This window comes from Balaenoptera physalus (assembly GCF_965194825.1).
Source record: "Balaenoptera physalus genome assembly, chromosome: 14".
In the NCBI taxonomy this organism is placed as follows: Eukaryota; Metazoa; Chordata; class Mammalia; order Artiodactyla; family Balaenopteridae; genus Balaenoptera; species Balaenoptera physalus.
The window spans coordinates 70,426,327-70,446,350 of NC_138893.1; the positions used below are offsets into that span (position 1 = coordinate 70,426,327).

General features: G+C 50.6%; 1 protein-coding gene across 2 annotated transcripts in view; it reads left to right on the forward strand.

Annotated features, from left to right (window-relative positions):
- Nucleotides 1-20,024, forward strand: part of DRGX (dorsal root ganglia homeobox) — a 54,004-nt gene that overhangs the window by 8,059 nt on the left and 25,921 nt on the right. For both annotated transcript variants that reach the window (XR_014253266.1, XM_082424266.1), the window contains exons 5-6: nucleotides 848-1,023; nucleotides 1,108-1,220. Coding sequence is in view for 1 of the 2 variants with exons in the window: in XM_082424266.1 (XP_082280392.1) it covers nucleotides 848-1,023; nucleotides 1,108-1,220 (289 nt within the window). In the remaining variant the exon portion in view is untranslated. The remainder of the gene's footprint in view (nucleotides 1-847; nucleotides 1,024-1,107; nucleotides 1,221-20,024) is intronic.

The following is a 20,024-nucleotide window of genomic DNA, read 5'->3' on the forward strand; positions in this document are numbered from 1 at the left end:
GTGCTTAGTATTTTGCATGCATCTCCATTAAATTTCCTAACAATGCTTGCGGGTGGCTGTTATTATTACTCTCAGACAATTTGGATCATGGTACCCAGCCAAGCCACTGGGCTTCAAATTGTGGATCTGCCACTTAGCACTTGGATGACCTCAGGCAAGTTAATTAAACTGTCTGTGCTTAGTTTTCTCATCTGTAAAGTGGGGGTAGTAGAAATATCTGCCTTAAAGGATTGCAGTGGATTCTAAACCAGATTCACCGGGGTCCAGAATTCTCAACCAGGACTGACTCCAGAGTCAGTGTTTCTAGTGGATGCACTAGGCTGATGGTCATGAACTTGCCGTGATGTGTCAGTGTTAAATCACACGTATGAGGCCAGACACACTCCGGCCAAACCTGCTGGATGAGAGAATGAGTATTTTTTGATGAGGAAACCCCAGGGCAATGTTTCACAAACTGCTTTGATGATGAATCCCCCCTCTCCCCCTAGGAAACACATTTCACATCAAATAAGTGTACTTGCATACACTGAGAATTTCCACAAGATAGTACTTTTACCCTTACTGTGGGCAGTGCATTTGGATACTTTCTATGATTTCACACTCATTAAAAAATGCCTGTCACACCTTTGACTCTGATTTTCTGACCCTCCCGTGAGTCTGAAGCTGCAGTTCGGAGGGCACTGCTTGGCTAGATCTTTAGAGAGAGGAGGCTGTGCTCCCGCACACCTGCTGCAGGGGAGCCGTGAGCCGGGGGCATGGGGACCAGGCACTTGGGTTTAGGTTCTGGTTGCCTCCGTCTGTCTGATTTTCTGCCTCTGTTGGGTGTGTGCTTCCTTCGGGGACTCAGGTTTGGTTCCAGAACCGAAGAGCCAAATGGAGGAAAACGGAGAGAGGGGCCTCGGACCAGGAGCCAGGGGCCAAAGAGCCCATGGCAGAGGTGACACCACCTGTGAGAAATATCAACTCCCCGCCCCCTGGGGACCAGGCCCGGAGCAAGAAGGAGGTCCTGGAGGCCCAGCAGAGGTGAGGCTGGCTGAACCCAGGGCCTGGAGGGCTGACGGGAACCCAGGATTGGGAACTCAGTGTGTCATTTTCCTTCTCTGCCAGCCTGGGGCGAACTGTCGGTCCCACAGGGCCTTTCTTCCCCTCTTGCTTGCCGGGGACCCTCCTGAATACGGCCACGTACGCCCAGGCCCTGTCACACGTTGCTTCCCTGAAAGGTGAGTTTGGGCTCTGCTGCCTGCTGGTGCGGGGCCGGGGCTCTGCCTGCCTGCGCCACCTCCAAGGGGATCATGGAGATGGTTTGCCTCTTCTGTTTTCTTGGGCGGGCCCATCCTTGCACCAGGGGCTGGTGTAGCTCCTTTCTCCTTCTGTCAATCACAGCCAGGGTCATGAACAGCATCTGTTTCCACACATGCTATCTTGTTTGATTTCTACATGGCCTGAGAACGTAGGTGAATGTCGTATCACTGCACCAGCTGCGGAATTGGTTGAGAGGTGGCTATTTCAGAAGGGGCCACTGCATGTTCACAGACGGCTGCCTCCTGTCGGTACCAGTTTTGGGTGCTAGCTTGCAGCTCGTGGGTGAGGCCTGCGATGGACCGTTGTCCCAGCTCATGAGGACCCTCCCCATACGTGCAGCCTCCCCACCTGCCTTCCCTGGGGCCTCCTGATGTCAGGGGTTAGGATTTGTGGTTTTCTAAGATTTGCTGTCTTCTCAAAGCCTGTGGCTGTCTGAAGGATGGAAACCATTTGGGGCATTTTTGTCAGGCCCAGAGAGAAGGACTCTGGTGGGGCTGTCCTTTGGGGGTTTCTGGGTCAACCCCATTGGATGAATGGGTCCATCCAGTGTCTTTCAATTCTTGGCCCCAAACTCACTCTTCCTGTGAGGAAACCAAGCAGCTGTGCTGGCCGGGAGCAGGGCTGGGCCCCAGAGTTCGTCTGTGGCAGTGAGTGTTAGTGTTGGGGTCTGTCTGTCACAGCGGGTCTGGGAGATGGGGGTGCAGGTGCGGGCTGTAGGCTTTTTCCCCATGATAGGCAGAGGGAGAGGTCCCCCTAGGATGTTTCCTGTGTGCTCTGTTTTAGGGTCTGGGGTCTCCTGCCCTCGAGAGGTTCTCCCTCCTGCAGGTTGGTCTTGCATGTGCGTGTGCACACGGGCGCGCGCACATGCACACACATGCACATGCACACGGGCAATCTGCATTGCAACTGTAGTTTCTGGAGCCTGAAAAGGGCATGATGGAGCCTCTCTAGGGGATCTGCGAAGGGAGAGAAGGGTGTTCTACGCACAGGGAAAAACACGTGCAGGGTGCCAGGAGCCGGGAGAAGAACCAGGCTTGTCTGGAGAACGGCTGGTATGTTGGGTGCCCCCAGGAGAGTGCCCAGAGGTAAGGTGGAGGGGCCAGAGCTTGCAGGCCTTGGATGCCACACTCCTGCATTTGGATTTTCCACTGTAGGAGGTGGGACCCTGAGGCCTGGAGCCACTTCTGAGTGGTCCAGGCAGCTGGGCGAGTCGCCGTGCTCAGGTGGCCGGCATGGGTTGATGAAGTTCAACCCATGAACCCATGGTCCAGCTCTGCACCCCGTGCCCTCCTAGTGCTTCCTTCAGCTCCAGGGTCTGTGTGCTCCAGGGGCCAAGTAGAGCCCCCTGCCGCAGAGTGGCCTTGGGACATATTCACAGACACAATAGGCTGATAGGGCACGGTGAAGATGGGGTCCCAATTGGAAGGGGCTTCCAGAAGGAGATTACCAATGGGACTTGGGTATCATTCAAGGAGCTGCTCTGGGCAGAAGAGCAATCCTGTGTCCATCTATGAAATCCTCTCTGCTTCGGTGAGGCCCAGCTCAGCTCCTGAGAGTAACCATCTCTTTTATCAATGTTCTCTGCTTGCCCCACTCCAGCCTCACGAGTTGAAGGTGAATCCCACGTCTCTTCGCTGGGGCAGCTGGGAGGGGTCTGGGGCAAAGCCCAGGCCCTGGTGGAGGCCTGAGGTGGCTGAACGAGTGGAGAGAGGGCCAGGCTGCTGGCAGGCAGGGTGGGAGTGCCCGCCTGCCACTGAGAGGTTGAAGGCACTGATAAGAGGGAGACAGAGGACAGAGCAGAACGAAGCAGGGCTGGTGGGAGGGGCAGGTAAGTCTGTCATTCTCCTCTTCTTCCTTTACTCCTATGTACTCCCCCAGCCCCAGCACTTCCCTTGGGGCCTGACCTGTGCCTGCTTCGCTGGAAACAGACTTTCCTTTGATGGAGGGATGGGGCGTTGGGGTGTCAGGATTCGGCAGAAGTGATGGAAATCACAGTGTGCTCACCAAACCAGGGCACATCTTTGTGCCTTGTGGTGGCACTTGCTCGGGAAGCTTGCACATCCCCACTGGAAGGTCTTCCTGGCTACGATCAGGGACACGAGGTGTGCTGGGGCAGGTGACACACTCTGATAGTTCCAGCGCCAGGCAGGCGATGAGCGAAGCGAGTATGTGTAGGCTTTGTCTTTGCTCCCCCGGAGACAAATGAGCTCTTGCTCATCTGGGACACGCAGCCGTCTTGGTCTATACGTCATTCTCCCACTTGTGAGAAAGGGGTGGGGAAAAGGCACGTTTCTCTACATCAGAAGCAGTTATGCGAGGAGAACGCTAAGGGGCTCCCTGAGATTCGGCAGAGGTGGGCTGGGGAGCATTTGCCCACTCAAGGGTCAGCTACTGCTCAGGTCAGCCGATGGTGGCCAAGTGGGTCTGTGGACCCAACATTGCCAGAACTATTGAAATTTCAGGAGAAGCTGGAAATCTGGATTTTTATTTGAAATAGTCCCATCTTTTAAATGTGACCTCCAAGTCTTTGGGCCAAATGGGCGCATCATTGGTCAGACCAGCCTGCGGACTGCCTTTCTGTGGGGGGCACTTCTTCTCCTCCACCCCTCCCATCTCTGCTTTCTGTGTTCTTCTCCCTGCATTCATAGCTCCTCCTCAGGCCTGCCCCCGGCAAAGGTCCCCTCCTGTAGCTCATCCTGACCCCTTTACCCACCAAGGCCCTTGCTCTCTGGCCCCTCTGAGCAGCTGGCTTTTTAGTCTCTGGCAAGCTAAGTGGTGTTGGAAAGGGAGGGAAATGAGTGATAATTGAAAACCTTTTCTGTCCTCTGCCCGGTGGTCTCACGTGTAGTCCCGTTTAATTCTCACGGTAGAGGAGCGTAGCAAACGATGTACCAGGGAGGCTCCAGGGCTGCGCAGCGGGTCAGTGGAGCTGGGATGGCTCTGAGATAACAGCTGGCATTGGTTGGGGTATCTTTGCATTCTAAGAGTGCCTGACCCTGTGAGGTGGCAGCACAGCCTTGCTCCAGCCCAGGTGGGCTCGGCCGTCCTTGGAGATGTGTTTGGGGGACCTGCCTCTGCCTCAGAACCTGGGGTAACAAGTGTGTACCTGCAAGTCAGGTTCTGGATGCCCCGGGATTCAACTCTCGATTGTTTCCCGGAACATTTGTTAAGTTCTTTGAGGCCTACATCTTCCAGACTCTTGCAGCCTACGTCTTCTTCTCCCAGGGTTCCCTAGCTACAGAAGTTAAGTGCATGGCCCAGTTTAGGCCCAAGAGAGGAGCAATCCCAATTTTCTAGGCCTGGCTCAGTGCCCGGACCTCTGGGCTGTGACCTGGCCTCCCTTTCCTGAGTTCACCCCCAGAGGTGGCTGGGCTGCCAGGTGCTGGCAGAGCTGGTGGCCTGAGCTCTGCTTCCAGGGGCCTCTGGCCAACAAGGGGGCCCCCTCAGCAAGCTGCGAGGAGCTTCATGCACGTGTGTGCTAGAAGGCACACACCTGGGATTCCATGCCCATCCCTCTTTTTACAAACGAGAAACTGAGATTCCCGGAGGGAAAGCCACTTGCTCACAGGTCACTCATATCAGCGAGGTCTCCCCTTTGAGATCTAGGCTGATCTCCACAGGATCCTGGTGTGCTCTTTCCTCCAGGCATGATTTATTCATTCATTCCTCTGGGGGGGCACCTGTTGGTAGGGGCTTTTGACCCGCACCCTGCTTCTGCCTGGCAAGTGAGGACAGCTGGCGGTCCACTGGGCATGAGCCCTGGGGGAAGAATCTGGACTCACCCAGAGACCAGAACCATTGTGAGCTGAGCACTGCAGCCCCTTCCAGCCCAGAGATCCCAACCCACTTCTCCAGGCCTGAGGCGACTTGCAAATCATCCCCAAAAAGGAATCAAAGTGAATTTCAGCTTCTGGACTCAAACCAGTGTTCAGGTTTCCTTCCCCAGGCTTTGTGGTCCTAGTGGGATCATATGGCCCTGGGCTAAAGACAGCAGGTGTCCTGGAGAGGCCACCACTATTCTGGCCCTGCCCCAGACAGCACTCTCGGTGTCGACCCTGAGACTCCAGACCTGAGACTCCAGACCAGGGCTTGAGGATCCAAGCCAAGGCTGAGCTGTGCTATGCCAGCACCCGGCCTGGGTGTGAGGGGAATCCGGGCTCCCAGTGCCCAGGCAGGATCCGTTCTCCCTGGGGGCACATGGAGCACCTCAGCGAGTGGTCGCAGAGCTAACTGCCTGCAGAGCATTCTATAGAGTTACCAGTCAAAGGACTCTGAGTTGGGGGTCCTGGTCTTTCGGCTCTAGGTGTTGTTGTGACAGATGTGAAGTCTCTTCCGGGGAAACATTGAGAGAGCCTCCAGGTATGATTGTAGGGGAGCCTGGGGGTTGCTGAATTCCTTTAAGTACCGGTCCTTGAAGTCCTTAGGTCCTTTAAGTAGTTGTTGAATTCACTTCCCTGGAAACACTTTGGCTTTGAATGTGCTCTGAAAACAAGGGCCTTCTTGGAATATTGGCTATCAGCTCCTGGAGCAGGTGGCACTGGGGGGAGGAAAAGGGCAAGCAGGGGCAGATGGGGGTGCTGGCTATAGAGGGAATGTACTGGGGGGGGATGCCCAAGAAACTGGACTCCCAGAGCACGGAGCTGTGGGGTGTCGTCAAGCCCTGCCTCCAATGTGAATGGCTGGGTGGGCTGGGCCCTGGCAGCTCCATGACTGTGGCCCAGAACGTGCTGGTGGATCTAGACTCTGCTTTTTTATTTTTAGATTATGCGGGAAGTGGCCCAGAAAAGGTGACGAGGAACAGGTCACTCAGCCGCTTTGCTGAGCTTTAGCACCCAGACTGAGAAGTCAGTGGCAGATTATGGTTTTCTTAGGAAATTAGAGGCCCTAATTTTCATTCACTGGAGACACCTGTTGAAGGCAGGGGCCTGGAGTTCGGAAGAAGCTCGAGAGCTAGGGAAACCAAGATGAGGCTGGAAATGACCCCTGGCTTTGGAAAATCTGCACAGCTCAGAGCTGCCACCGCGCACACTGAGCTGGCTTGGCGGTTCTGCCTCGGGCCAAGGGGTGAGGGCAGAGACCTTCAGGAGCTTCGCCCTGTGCCACATCCTGTGCTGGGGGACTGTGCTCTGCTGCCAGGTCCCCGGGTTTGGGCAGGTAGCTTAGATGCAGCTCTGGGGCTGGAGCCCTGGGGACACCTATTCAGCAGGTTCAGTGTTGCGGCGTGTGGATGGGGGTGTTCACAGAGGGATGGGTCTGGCCAGGTGAGCAAGGCTGCTCAAGCGATCGGGAGCCTGGGAAGGGTGGGAGGTGGGGCCGGCGCCCTTGAAGGACAGGAGGTTATGGCCCCTTCAGGGTGGCTGGATAAGCAGAGTGTCTCTATGTAGAGGTGTGGCAGACTTGCCTCCACGCTCTGCTGGGCAGGGAGATGTGGATGGGCATTGGGCTGTGCCCACCAGAGGGGGCCAGAAAACTGCCCACCAGCGACAGAGCCAGGTAACTGAAAACCAGGCACTTGTGGAAGTTTCCTCCGTTAATTATCCTTTAATTATCAAGCAGTCAACGAGCACAGCAGCGTTGAGCAAGGGCTCTGGACGGCCTGCCTGGTGTGAAGCCTCATTCTTCCGTTCTCTGGCCATGTAAGTCTTGAGTTAAGTACTGGGAATCTCTACCTCTGCTTCTTCATCTGTAAATTGGGGATCTTGACCATCACAGGACTGGATTTATAGGACCAAATGGGCAGAGTGTGAGTTGGACCAGTGGGAGGTGTGAGTTAACACCGTTATTATTAATCAGATTCCTCCATTCTCATCTTCAAGTCACTGGGTCCCACTCATCTTTAAAAGACCAACTGCAATGTCTTTTCTCCCACACTTCTCCCATTTTTCTGAACTGTATCGCTGCTGACATTCACCTTTTCCTCGTAACCCCTCGTTGTTCTGATTTTTGGCTGTGATGGGAGCTCCTTCCTGTCCCTGGTAGGATTTGCTGGTCAGGGCACCCATTCCCTCCCTGGGGCTTCATGCAGCCAGTGATGTGCTTTGTACTCTGGGGTGGTCAGAGAGGGCCCATCCTGGCCAGGCACGCAGTCAGTGTGTTTCCGGATTGAGTGTTCCACGGAAACTTAAAAATAAAAAGGCAGCGGGACCCTACCCCATGAAGTCAGGGTTTGCATAACAATAATGGGTGTCCAGAGAAAAAGCCTTTGCAACACAAAGAGCTTTCCTGCACTGTCTTAATGGCCAGCCTCCTGTTCACAATTCATTAATGCAGAGGAGGTTATTAATGGCCGAGGGAAGCGCTTGGGTTTGTTCCGGGGAAGTGCTGGCCACAGAACGGGCCACAGTCCGCGGAGGACTTCTCCCTGGTGCACTTAGCCCGGCTGCCTCTAACCTGTGATTCGGAGAGCTGGGTGTGAGGTGGAAACTCATTACGGCTGCCAGGGGAGAGCTTTCATAACTCAGTCCGCGCTCATGCCCGGGAGTCACAGCCACTCTCCCCGGCTGGGCGGGGCATCACGGCTGACCTTTCATCAGCTCCTGGCGAGGCCAGATGGCTCCTGTGGTCCCACATGCGGCCCGGGCAGGGAGGAGTCTGGAGGCAGACAGACCTGGTCCCACCTCCGTAGCTGAGCTCCATCCATCCAGGCCTCGGAAGCCGTGAGGACTGACGGAGATGTCCTGACACGCAGTGGGTGCTCAGTCAATGCTAGCGATCAGAGTAGCAGTCCTGGGCCTGCATCATGTGTGTGAGGACGAGCAGGCAGGCGAGGGGCAGGGTGTCCAGTGCTGGGAAGGGGTCTGGCCATGTCCTTCTTGAGAGCAGGGCCCCTTAGTTACCCAAGAATGTGCCTTCCCTGCTTCCCGCTGGCATGGGCCCTCGGGCTTCCAGGCCAGGGTAGAGTGTCCAGAGTCTGAGACTGGAAGGGCTTTATTGGCCAATGAACGTTTGCCCACCAGGGCTAAACTCAGAGCCGGAGGCAGCCTCTTCCTCCTTCAAGTCCCCTGAAAACATTTTCCCCCTAATTCTCTTAATCACTTTTTCCTGTGCTGTGATTAAAGAAAAAAAATCACAATCTTAATAAACTATTAAAACTGTTCTATTATGAAATATGATAATCAAAAACTCAGAAAACATGCATCTAGAACTTAATGAATGATTTTAAGCACCCATGTGCTACCCTTCCTTTGGAACTATGCCTGCACCCCAGAAGCCCCCGAATCCCTGTGCCCCTTTCTACTAATGTCACTTTTCTTCCCCCTAAAGGAAACCACTATGCTGACTTTTATGGTAATGCAGCTTTGCCGACCACCTGCGTAGGCATTCAGAAACGCTACTGTCTAGTCTGAACTTTTTTGAACTGTACATGTATATACATATAAATGGAATCATACACGTTGTATTTTTCGTGCCTGGCTACTTTGACTCGGCATTATGTTTGGGAGATTTATCCATGTAATTAGATTTAGCTGTCAATTCTTAATGATATTCTGTGTACATGCTCAGATCATCTGCAGATAAAGACGGTTTGTCTCTCCCTTTCCAATCCTTATACAGTCATCCCTGGGTATCCGTGGGGGATTGGTTCCAGGACGACCTCCCCGACCCCCCATACCAAAACGCACCCATCCTTGAGTCCTTTATATAAAATGTTGTAGTATAATGAATGCAGTTGGCCCTCCATATCCGTGGGTTTCATATCCCTGGATTCAACCAACTGGCGGATTGATTTCAACTGGTCGGTTGAATCTGGGGATGCGAAACCTGCGGATACAGAAGGGCAGACTATAGTTTTTATTTCTCTTTATTTTTGTCTGGCTGTGCTGGCCATAACCTCTAGTACAGTATTGAATAGAAGTGGTGATAATAGGCATCCTTGCCTTGTTCTTTTTTTTTGTCAATAACAGATTTATTGAAATACAATTCACATACCATACCATTCATCCATTAAAATGTACAACTCAGTGATTTTTAGTATAGTCAAGAGTTGGGAAACCATCACTACAATCGACCTTAGAAAATTTTCATCGCCCCAGACCTATTAGCAGTCAGTCCCCATTTCCTTCAACCCTCCCTGCCCCAGGTTACCACTAATATTTCTGTCTCTATAGATTGTGGACCTTCTGCTATTGCCATTGTGGATATCTCATTGAATGGAATCCTACAATATCTGGTCTTTGTGACTGATCCTTGGCTTATGCCCTTATTCTTGATCTCAGGGGGAAGCTCTCACAGTTTTACAATCATGTTTGTTGTCTGCCTTTTTATTTTTAAGATACCCTTTATCAAGTAAAGATATTTTTCTCTTGCCCTAGTTTTCTAAGAGTTGTATTTTAATTATTATTTTAAAAAATCATGAATATAAGTGGATGTTGAATTTCATCGAATACTTTTTCTGCTGCTGTTGAGACAATCACATGATTTTTCTTTCTCAGTATATTAATACAGTAAATTACACTGATTGATTGTTTAATGTTAAACCAACTGGGCATTCCTGGAATAAACCCAAATTAGATGTGACATGTTATCCTTTCTATATATAGCTGGATTGGCTGCTATTTTGTTTAGGGTTTTTTCATCTACGATCATGAAGAAATTGGCTCATGATTTTTTTTTTCTTATAATCTCCATTCCAGGCTTCAGTATTGTTTTACTTTACCTCCCAACTTAGTATAATAAAAGCAGCAGCAGAACTGCCCAGCTGTTTTATTATCTCTCCTGATTCCAAGGACTGGCTGGGCTCAGCCGGGCAGTTCTGCTGCTCCTTTTGCCTGGGGCGTCTCATGAGGTTGCAGTCAGATGGCAGCTGGGGCTGATACATACAAGATGGCATCACTTCTGTGCCTGGTGCCTTGGCAGGGATGCTGGGAGGCTGGGAGCACTCTCTCTCTTTCTCTCTCTCTCCCCCTGGTGGGAGTTGGATGGCAGCTGGATCCTGAGAATGTAAAAGCAGAATATGCCAGGTCTTGTTAAGAGTTACACTTAGAACAGGCACAGTGTCACTTCTGCTGTATTCTATTGATTAAAGCTGCTCACAGAGCCAGCCCAGACTTAGGTGGAGGGAACTGCGCACCAGTGTCAATACTGGGAGGGTGGTTCATTGAAGGCCCTCCGTAGAGACTGAGTCTATAGGTAATGAGGATACTCTGGCCTCGTGACATGAGTTGGGATGTTTATTTTTGAACCCACCCAACTTCCCAATCCTGACTATAAGCACTTTAAGGGCACTGGCCTTATCTGACTCACCTCTAGATCTTTCCAAGCCACTTACCTCTGCCCCTTACACAGGGTCTGGTCTGGTGCTGAGTAAAAGGTAGTGACGTTTGGGGAAAGAAGGAAAGAAAGTCGTGCTGCTCTGGGCCTGGGAGACCCGCCTCACTTAGGAGACCCCAGTCTACTGGCCTTGGCCCTGTACTGCGGGCCACTTGCTGGGCCCCAGAAACTGCTGGGCCCTTCTGTTCTTCATTCAGTACCCACTGAGCACCCTAGTTTGCCAGTCTCTGAATGGGGGGCTGAGCATCCTTTGATGAATTAGATACAACCCTACCCTAAGGGGCTCAAGGCTGGCTGTGGGCTTGGAGAGAGAGACACTTGTGACACTGTCACGTGCCCTCATACAGGCCAACAAGGGCATGCAATGTGTGGGGGAAGCCCAGAGGAGGGAGGAACTCTTTCTCTGTAGGAATGAAGAAGGTTTTCCAGAGGAAATGCTTGAGTTGGGCTTGAAGGAGCTGTAGGAGCTGACCAGTGGGTGTGGGCACTCCAGGCATCTGACAGAAGAGCATGAGCAAAGGCACTGAGGCTGGCTGGTTGAGGAAAGGACAAAGTGTGAGGTTGGATGGAGCCACGGTCCTTGGAGAGGATGGTGTGGCCTCAAGATGAGCCCAGGCTCTGGAGTCAGACCAGCCATGGCCCTTTACTGCCTCCTTCCCTTTATAAGGCCAACTTAGGGGAGACCCCAGTCTCCTCATCTGTAAAATGAGGGTCGTCATGGCCATACCCAATATTGCCTGTGGTCTGTTGGGAATGTATCTGTGCCTGGCACATCCAAGTGCCCGGTAGGCGCTGGTGATTGTTGTTAGGGTTATGAGGATGAGGCCAAGGGGACACTTGGGATCTGATTAGGGTTTGCGTTTGGGTTTCTGGGGCAGAGGATCCCACTTCCTGCAGGCGTTCACTCCTCAATGGGAGAGGCTCTCAGCCTGAGGTCCACAGTGTGTGCAGCTTTAGGAAAGCAGCACAGCCTTGCAGGGGCTCCCGGCTTGTTTCTGAAGGTGCAGGTGTTTGGGGAACAGGGCACCTGAGGGCCAGGACATGGTCTGTCCTCATGGGGGAGGTGGTTTGGTCAGCCCTAGCCTCTCGGTGCCTAGCCGATGTCAGGAAGGCAGGGGTGGAGAACCCCAGCACTTAACATTTGGAAGGAATCTCCTTGATGAGTATATGCTACCAGCACTTCTCCAGGATACAGTGGGGGAAACTGAGGCTCAGAGAGGGGCTAGGACTGCCCAAGGTCACACGGTGCCTCTGCCAGAGGTAAGACAAGCCAGACACCCAAGTGTCCCACCTGCCAGCTCCCCACACCCTGTATTGATTCCGTTCCTTTTACAGGCCCCTGCTGTCATTCTCTGGCTTTAAAAACTGCAACTCACTTTCCAGAAGCCATTTCCTATGGGTGCTGATGGGTTTGCCCTTCCTGCTAATCAATGGGGCCCTGGAGTGCAGGGAGCTGAGCGGAGGGCTCTTGGCTTGTGCCCAGAGGCAGCGGGGAAGCAGGCTGTCCGTCCCGAGTTCTGGCAGCCGCCGGAAGGAGGGAGGGTGATGCTCACTGGCATCGGATCACCTAGAACGCGTGTCCCTGCTGCTCCTCTGGCTGTGCCAGGGTCCTTGAATCTGGGTGCTGTCATCATTTGCTTGCCCCTTCAGAGGTATCCAAGCAGAAATGGGACATTGGCGCTGGCCCCGAGACTGGGTCACAGCATGAGGGACGGTCGAATGAGCGGACTCCTGTCAGGGAGCATTTGCTGAGTGAATAAGCAGATGTTGGGACAGTGCATGCACACGTGGAATTAAGACAGGGAGGGATTTAGAGTCCACTCCTCCTGCGTAACCTGCTGAATTAACCTGGGGATTTTGGCATTAATCAGATTGGGTAACTCTGTGATGACCATAGTTTTTCTTTCCATGGGGTATTGAGGAAGCTTAGAACCTGGGAGTTGGCAACCTTTGAGGAATTAAAATATGCCCCCTCAGTCAGGAAAGATAGACTCTCCCTCCTTTTCTCCCTCCCCCAAATATTCAAGTGCTTACTTTGTACCCAAATTGGAAAGTTTAGCTCTGGAATCAGGGCTGTGTGGGTGAGGGTAGGTGAAAGCTCTTACTCTGCATGTTTGGGAGGTGTGGTGGGTACAAAAATAAACACAACTCATGGTAAAGAGGCAATAAAAACCATAACACAGGTACAGGAGAAAGCACTTTGGGGGTTCTGTGGTAGTAGTCACCCAGGAGTGAATTGGACCCTGTTGTGTATTTGATTACTGGTGAATACACTTAGCCACTGCATCTAAAAATCTCTGCCTAAATACTGTAGGCGTCTACTATCACTGCCACCCAAATATTCCTTGTAAACTGTAAGGAACTGGTATTAGGAATCACAGAATATGTTTATTCATTTATTTACTTTGCTATAAAGCAAAAAAAAAAAGAAATGAACTGTAGTATTTATGTGAAAGGTCTCATAAATCCACTTACTCATTTCCTTGCTCCATACTCCTACCTTTAACCTGAACGTTCAACAAGAAATCGATGGGTGAGAGCTCTACTTGTAACCAAAATTATCATTCATGTGCCTTTCTATGGTGAAAATGTGCTTTCGGCAGAGAGGAGACAGAACGGACTTAATTTTTCCTGTCAGTCTCTGTCGTAGATCAATTAAATTGCCAAGGAGATCAAATATTTCAGACTGTATTTATTACATTAAGTATTTATGTTCAGGCCAAGCCTTTAAAGCATGATGTCATATAGGAATGTAGGCCGATTCGACCAATTCAGCAGAATTTGCTGTAACTTAATGGAAATCTAACTGTGTGTTTTAATTTAGTGTCCAAGAGGTAGCAAGTTCTTCAAACAAAATAATTTTCAGGCTGCATTTGGGGGCTTGGAGGCTCTTGTACAGGCTTTGGTGATGGCACACAAGGTAGGGTGAGAGGGAAGAAATTGTGGCCTTTTAGGGGCTTTGCTGGCTGATGGTTGGTCGCATCCCATGCCAGGTATCACTGACTTCGATCCCGGCCGAATGGGAGATAGACAGAATGTTCCTGGTGGGTCTTCCATGGTCAGCCCTCAGCTCCATGTTCACCAGTCAGTAACTCTAGTGCAGACTGAGGCCATTAGCAGTCGTGGAGTCTCAGCTGGGTGCTGAGGGTACAGTTCTTATTCCTTAGAAACCTCGGTGGAACTCTGTCCTAAAGGAGAACGTCTATCCCATCATTTGAATGAAAGGAGGCGGGAAATCATGAGTCACAAAAAAGACACTCTTATTGTCAGAGTAATACTTGGTCAGTTTAGAAAAAGTGGAAAGTACAGCAAAACCCAAAGAAAAATATAAAAATCATTCGTAATCTTAGCATCCAGAATCAACCACTATGAATATTTGTTACTGGTATGTTTGCTTTCTTCCCATTTATAAATATATATCGCCAATAAATTTATGTATTTTAGAGAATTCCCTGGTGGTCCAGTGGTTAGAACTCGGTGCTTCTGCTGCCGGAGGCCTGGGTTCAATCCCTGGTCGGGGAACTAAGATCCTGCAAGCCATGCAGCCAAAAGAAAACAAAATTTATTTATTTTAGAACTTAGTTAGAATTTTTAAATTTTAATTAAAAAGTTTAAATTTATAAATATTTTCTGTTACTAAATAAAATTATATATTATATATACTTGTGACCACATATGGATATGGTATATGGCTGCATTATGCATATATACATATGTACTATGCAAATATATGTATGTATTGTGTATACATGTATATGTATGTATATAAATATACATACATACACCAAAATGGGATCATTTTGACTTACTGTTTCTTAACCTACTTTTTAAACCTAATGTTTTATTATTATTATTTTTTATGGCACCAAATATCCTCCTACAACATCATTTTGTCGTAGCTTCAGTGCGTTCAATATGGCGATTATAACTTATTCAGTCAACTCTCTAGTATTGGGCGGCTAGGTTATTCATAGTGTTTTGGTGCTATGTGCCACATGGGGATGACTTCCTTTGTAGCTAATTTAATTTTTAGCCCATTGGTGATTGTAGCTTTTTGATAGATTAAAAAAAGAAAAGAAAAGAAAAGAAGAGAGAACTAGAGCCTCAAGTCTGGAAATCTGGTCATTAAAAGATGAGACTTTTAAAGTTTGTTTGGCTTACTCCTCAAGGTTCTATTGGCAGAATAAATTTTTCTACTTTCTGGTCTCATGGAAAAGGCTTCACCAATGAACCCACACAGCTGTGAAAACAGTGTAGGGATACGCAGGGTGAAGGACGCTCACAGCACAGTCACGCATCTCGAGGCACTGTTCATTCTTCACGTCCTCCCCGGGATGTTCAGAGCAAGTGAGTTCTTCACTGGCTGCTGAATTGAATGGGTAACTTGAATAAGCTGTGAATTGTGACTTATTCTTGCCCTTTATTTTGTATGGGGTCATGGAAATAATAATTGTTGGAGGACTTAGTGCTAGGTGCTTTATAGAATTTCTCCTAAGGTAGGTGTATGACCTCCTCTTACAGATGAGGAAGCTGGAGCTTGGAAAGATGGTGAGAAGTCCTATGACTAGTTAATGGTTGAGTCAGGAGCCAAACTTCAAAGCCCACTTTCTTCCTCCTCAGCAGGCTGTATCCGGCTTTCAGACCCCAGAGATGTCTTATCGCCACTCTCATTTTATAGGATTTTGATAATTATGACTTGGTTTTGGGGTAGACATTTTCTAAAGTGTCTGCCACCACTCTGACATAATAAAGAGGAGGACAGAGCCTCTCTCACTGCCGACTCTGAGTCGCCCCATCATTAATAGACGCAAGCTTTGTTCGGTTTTCAAAGCCCTTTCAAACGTCATCTCTTGTGATGGTTCCTGTTGTTGCCCAGTGACGGACGGCTTCCGGCCATCCTGAGGCGTGCTACTTTGCTTGCCTTGTACTAAATGGCCCCAGGTTACTGTGCATGTTAATTTTTGGGGCTGTTTTATAATTTTTTGTCTCTTTTCTCAATATTACCCATTAATGTTTCTGCTATTACCTTTCAAGCTCGCTTTCAAGCTTGTGGCAGCCTTGTAAGACAAACAACTTATGTTAGCAGTGCACTTGGAAGAGTCTTTAAGCACATGGTGAGGGCTTTGAGACTGCTTTTCATGGGAAAAGCGCATGCGTTGTGGAGTCTGGATTTTTTTCTCGGTAACTACCTGTTCATCTGCTGCCCTGAGCATTGCAAAGGATGCATCCCTATTTTGCTACTACTGGTTTTCAGTAATGCTCCAGGTTGATGAAGTTGTTTAGGCAGGGGCACGTGGAGAAATCTCATATTGCTGTTGGTACTGTGAAATCATGGAGAAATCAAGAGTTAGGTCTAAAAGGATCCTATTTGTAGAAATCACTTTTTTTTTTCCTGTGTTAAAAAATGGTTAAGGGAGATGCTGGTTGTTGGACAATTTAAGTTCAATTGAAATCAATTGAAATTCTGAACACATGTTAAAGTTGGAAGGAAAACTTAGCTTTGTAATTCACATCCCATTCTAAAACCACTCATTTTTTTGTTGAAAGGGATTAAAAAACTTGTCCAATAGAGCATATTGTGCATGAAGATTTTCTACAACATCCTGTCAAGGGAGCTTCAGGATATTATGACCAGAAACCCATCAGCCCCCAGAGAGAGCCCACCACACACGCATAGCATGCTGACGGTAAAGAAAAGAAAACCCTACTTTCTCTCACTCCACCCGCTGCTTCTATTCAACCCACACCCAGAGAGAGGCAGTTACCTCATATCCACTGTGCCTAAATGGCCCCGGTTCTTTCACTTTTCCCTCCTCCCCCCAACTCCCTCCCTCTGGCCTGACGGTCTGACCATGACTTTACCCTCCCTTTTCCTGCAGCTTCTGCCTCGGCAACCCACACAATACGGCGTCACAGTGAACTTACTGTGAAGTCATATGGACCACATGCTCTGCTGCTGAGACACATGCCCCTCTCGACAGTCGGTTCCTTGGGTGCAGAGCACAGACTTCACATGTTTCCCTGATAAATATCATCGAATTAGATTTGTCTCCTTGTTCGCCTTTGATCTTGTCTGCTGTCCAGATGGCCTCTCTTAGTCTCGCCTGCATCTGCCTTCTGGATCGGCACGTCTTCCATGTTCTCCTCCAGGGAGGGCAGGCCAGTGTGGAGAGGAGGCGACTCCAGTGGTTCATGTTTTCAGCATTCCTCCAGGTAGCTGTTCAGAGGTTTCTGAGTCCACCTATGAGTATTGCCCCCCTTTGATGGACACTCAGCTGTTGTTCAGACTTGGGGTGTTGATGAGGAAAGAGGGTGACGTCTGTGAGGGACTTCATGCCAAAGACTTTTGTTGGCCTGGGTGCACCTCTCAGGGTCTGTTGCCCTGCTCTAGGAATGCCCACCCAAAGGGCACAGTGCAGCCATGAGACAGAGGCAGGGCTCAAGGGAGGTGTACAAACCGCGTGATGCTTCCTCAGCCGGAGATGGGCTGGGTGGGGTCAGCTGAGGGTGCCTCTCACGGATGTGTGTGGGTGGCCTGAGGTACTTTGGGGGTCCTCACCCACTGGAGGGGCAAGAAGGAGTTCCAGCCTTGAGCAGTCCTCATTTTCCCGATGACCTTGACCTGAACTCTCTTTTAGCTCTTACAGTTTTGTTTTTAAGAATTTATTTTATTTTATTTTGTTTTAGTTTTAATTGTGGTTAAATACACATATGATAAAATTTTCTGTCTTAACCATGTCTAAGCATATAGTTCAGAAGTCTTGAATATGTCCTTATTATTTTACATGTCCTTGATATTATACATATTATACATTACCAGCCATCACCACCATCCATCTCCAGAACTCTGTCATCTTCCCAAACTGAACTGTGTACCCATTACCCCTTAACTCTTCACTCCCATACCCTCAGCCTCTGGCAACCACCATTCTACTTTCTGTCTCTATGAATTTGATTACTCTAGGTACCTCATACAAATGGAATCATACAGAATTTGTCTTTTTCTGACTGGCTTAGTTCACCTAGCATAATGTCCTTGAGGTTCATCCACGTTGTAGCCTGTGTCATAATTTCCTTCCTTTTTAAAGCTGAATAATATTCCACTGTATGCATAGCCCTTACAGTTTTAAACCAGGGTTTCCCAGAGTCGTTGGGTTCATCTGGTCCTTGGTTTCCCCGTGTCTAGTGTAGGGGGTGAACTAGGAGGGCCACACAGACTCTCTCCCTCCTGCAGCCTCCATTCTGTGAGTTAACTTCTTTCTTTACCTCTGAATCTGGGTTTTGTGGGCCAGGAATACACTGACAGTTACTGGTGGCTTTCGCGGGGACTTGCCTGCTGCAGCTGTGACCTAGCAGGTGTAGGCTGTGGATCCAGGAGGCTCTGTCTTGTCCAAGGGGCACTTCTTCATCTTGCAGGTGACATGTTCATCACTGAGTCACAGACCAGTTAACTCCCTCTTTGATGTTACATCAGAGCAAGGCCTTGCTGGGGACAAGAACAGCCCGAGACATGCACGTTGAGTCTGCACCCCTCTCGGGCCGGCCTGACTTGGGGTCAGCTGCTCAGGCCTGGGTCTGGAGATGGTGGCCCCTCCTGGTCCCCCAAAGCCCATAGCCTCAGTCAAGCGCCCACTGCTGAGGGGGTTCACTGGGCTCTGTATTCTGTTCTCTTCCCACATGAGCTCCCCTTGGGAGGGACTTGGAGGGGAGGAAGGCCTCCCCTGAGGGGAGGGTCCTCGCCCTCGGGATGGCTCCCCAGGCTCAGGGCACAGGCACTGTTCCCAGCCAAGACTGAGCCCACCCAGGGGCTGAGACTGCTGTCAGCATGCGGCTGTCTGTTTGAGCCACTGGGAGAAGGGGAACCGTCAGGATAACGGGGTTTGACCCCATGTAACTTTTTGTTTGTTTCCTGCTGTCTCTGGAAACATGACCAGGCTAGAGCCAGCCAGGGGTGTGGGTTGTGGAACGGGCTCTCAGAATTTCCTGTGTGAACTGGGCACTTGTGATTCGTCTCACGCTCATCTTGCCATCTGCTGCCTGCTGTACTGGCCCCTCCATCAAAACTGAGGCAGGAAGTGATGGCTGCACGTTAACCTCCTATTACACTAGAGGAGAAGGGAATAGGCCACCAGAAGGTTCTGGTCCCACTTCTGTCACGAGCTGTGAGAACTTGGGCAGTTACTGGAGTCTCGTTTCCTTACCTGGAACATGGGGCTGAGTGATGCCCAGCCCTCGGGGCGGCCAGAATGGTGACGAGAGGCCACACTAGGTGCTGGTAAGGGTGAGCTTCCTTTTGTCTCTGAGCAGGCTTGGAAAGGAAGAGAAAGATACCCAAATGTGCTTCAAGAGAGAGAAAGGAGGCTGGCTCCGGCACAGGGAAGCCTGTCCCCGGGAAAGGAGAGTGGTAACGTCCCAGCTGCTGGCGTAGCTGAAGGCTGATTCTACACGTGGATCCCGGGGCTGGGCGGCCCTCCCTTGCCTCCCTCCTTCCTGCCACAGATGTTTCCCATAGGCCTGGCCCGTCCCAGGCACTGTGCTAGGTGTTGGGGACAAAGCAGTGAATGAAGCAGAAAGATACTCGCCCCCTTGGGGGTTTGCAGGGGCAGGCAGACAAGAAACCAGTCACAAGCCATTGAGGATCCACTTCCGGCTCGTGGCCGGCGCCTGAAGAGGTGAGTGTGGTGCTCTGATGGAGCATAACTGGGGATCCCGCCCTGGAGGAGGAGGTCCCGAAGGGCTCCCTGAGGACATGGTGGTCCAGTGGAGCCCTAAAGAGAGAGAGGGAGCCCCAAGCCGGAGGGAGGGTATCTTCACTCCCAGGCAGAGCTCGGCGAAGGGCCCAAGGGAGGGGGAGGAATGTGTCCTTTTTCCAGACGGAGGGACACACTGGTTAAGGAGCCAGCCCTCTGCCTGGTGTGACGTCCAGCTCTGCCACTTACTATTCAACTTCAGTCTCCTCATCTGCAAAAGGGGATAATCACAGAGCCACCTTCCTAGGATTGTTCCAAAGCTGAGATGCGTGAAGTCGTGATGTGCTTACAAGCGCGGTGCCTGGTACCTACGCGTGTTTGCTCTAGTGCGTACAGCTCCTGTGTAGGGCTCCGCTGTGACGGTGGTTTGAGCATCTGAAAGGAGGCCTGGGCGGCACATGAGAAGGAGGACGAGAGGGCGGTGGGGGCCCCAGCACTCAAGGGCTTGAAGGCCACAGGGAGGAATTTGGATTCATTCAACAAATACGGATTTTGGTCCAAAAATACTCCCCATTTGCAATGCTGCTTCTTCCAAAGTTGGTGTGCACTTTCAGAAGAGCCGAGGGGTGGGTGGAGCCTGGAGGGGCTGGCTTTGCTGGCCCCTCCCAGGTCTTAGGCCTCCGGGACAGGCAGTGACTCCCAACTGTCCTTGGCAGGGCCACGGTGCACCATCTCCTGCTCCCCTGGTGGGATGGGGCTCCG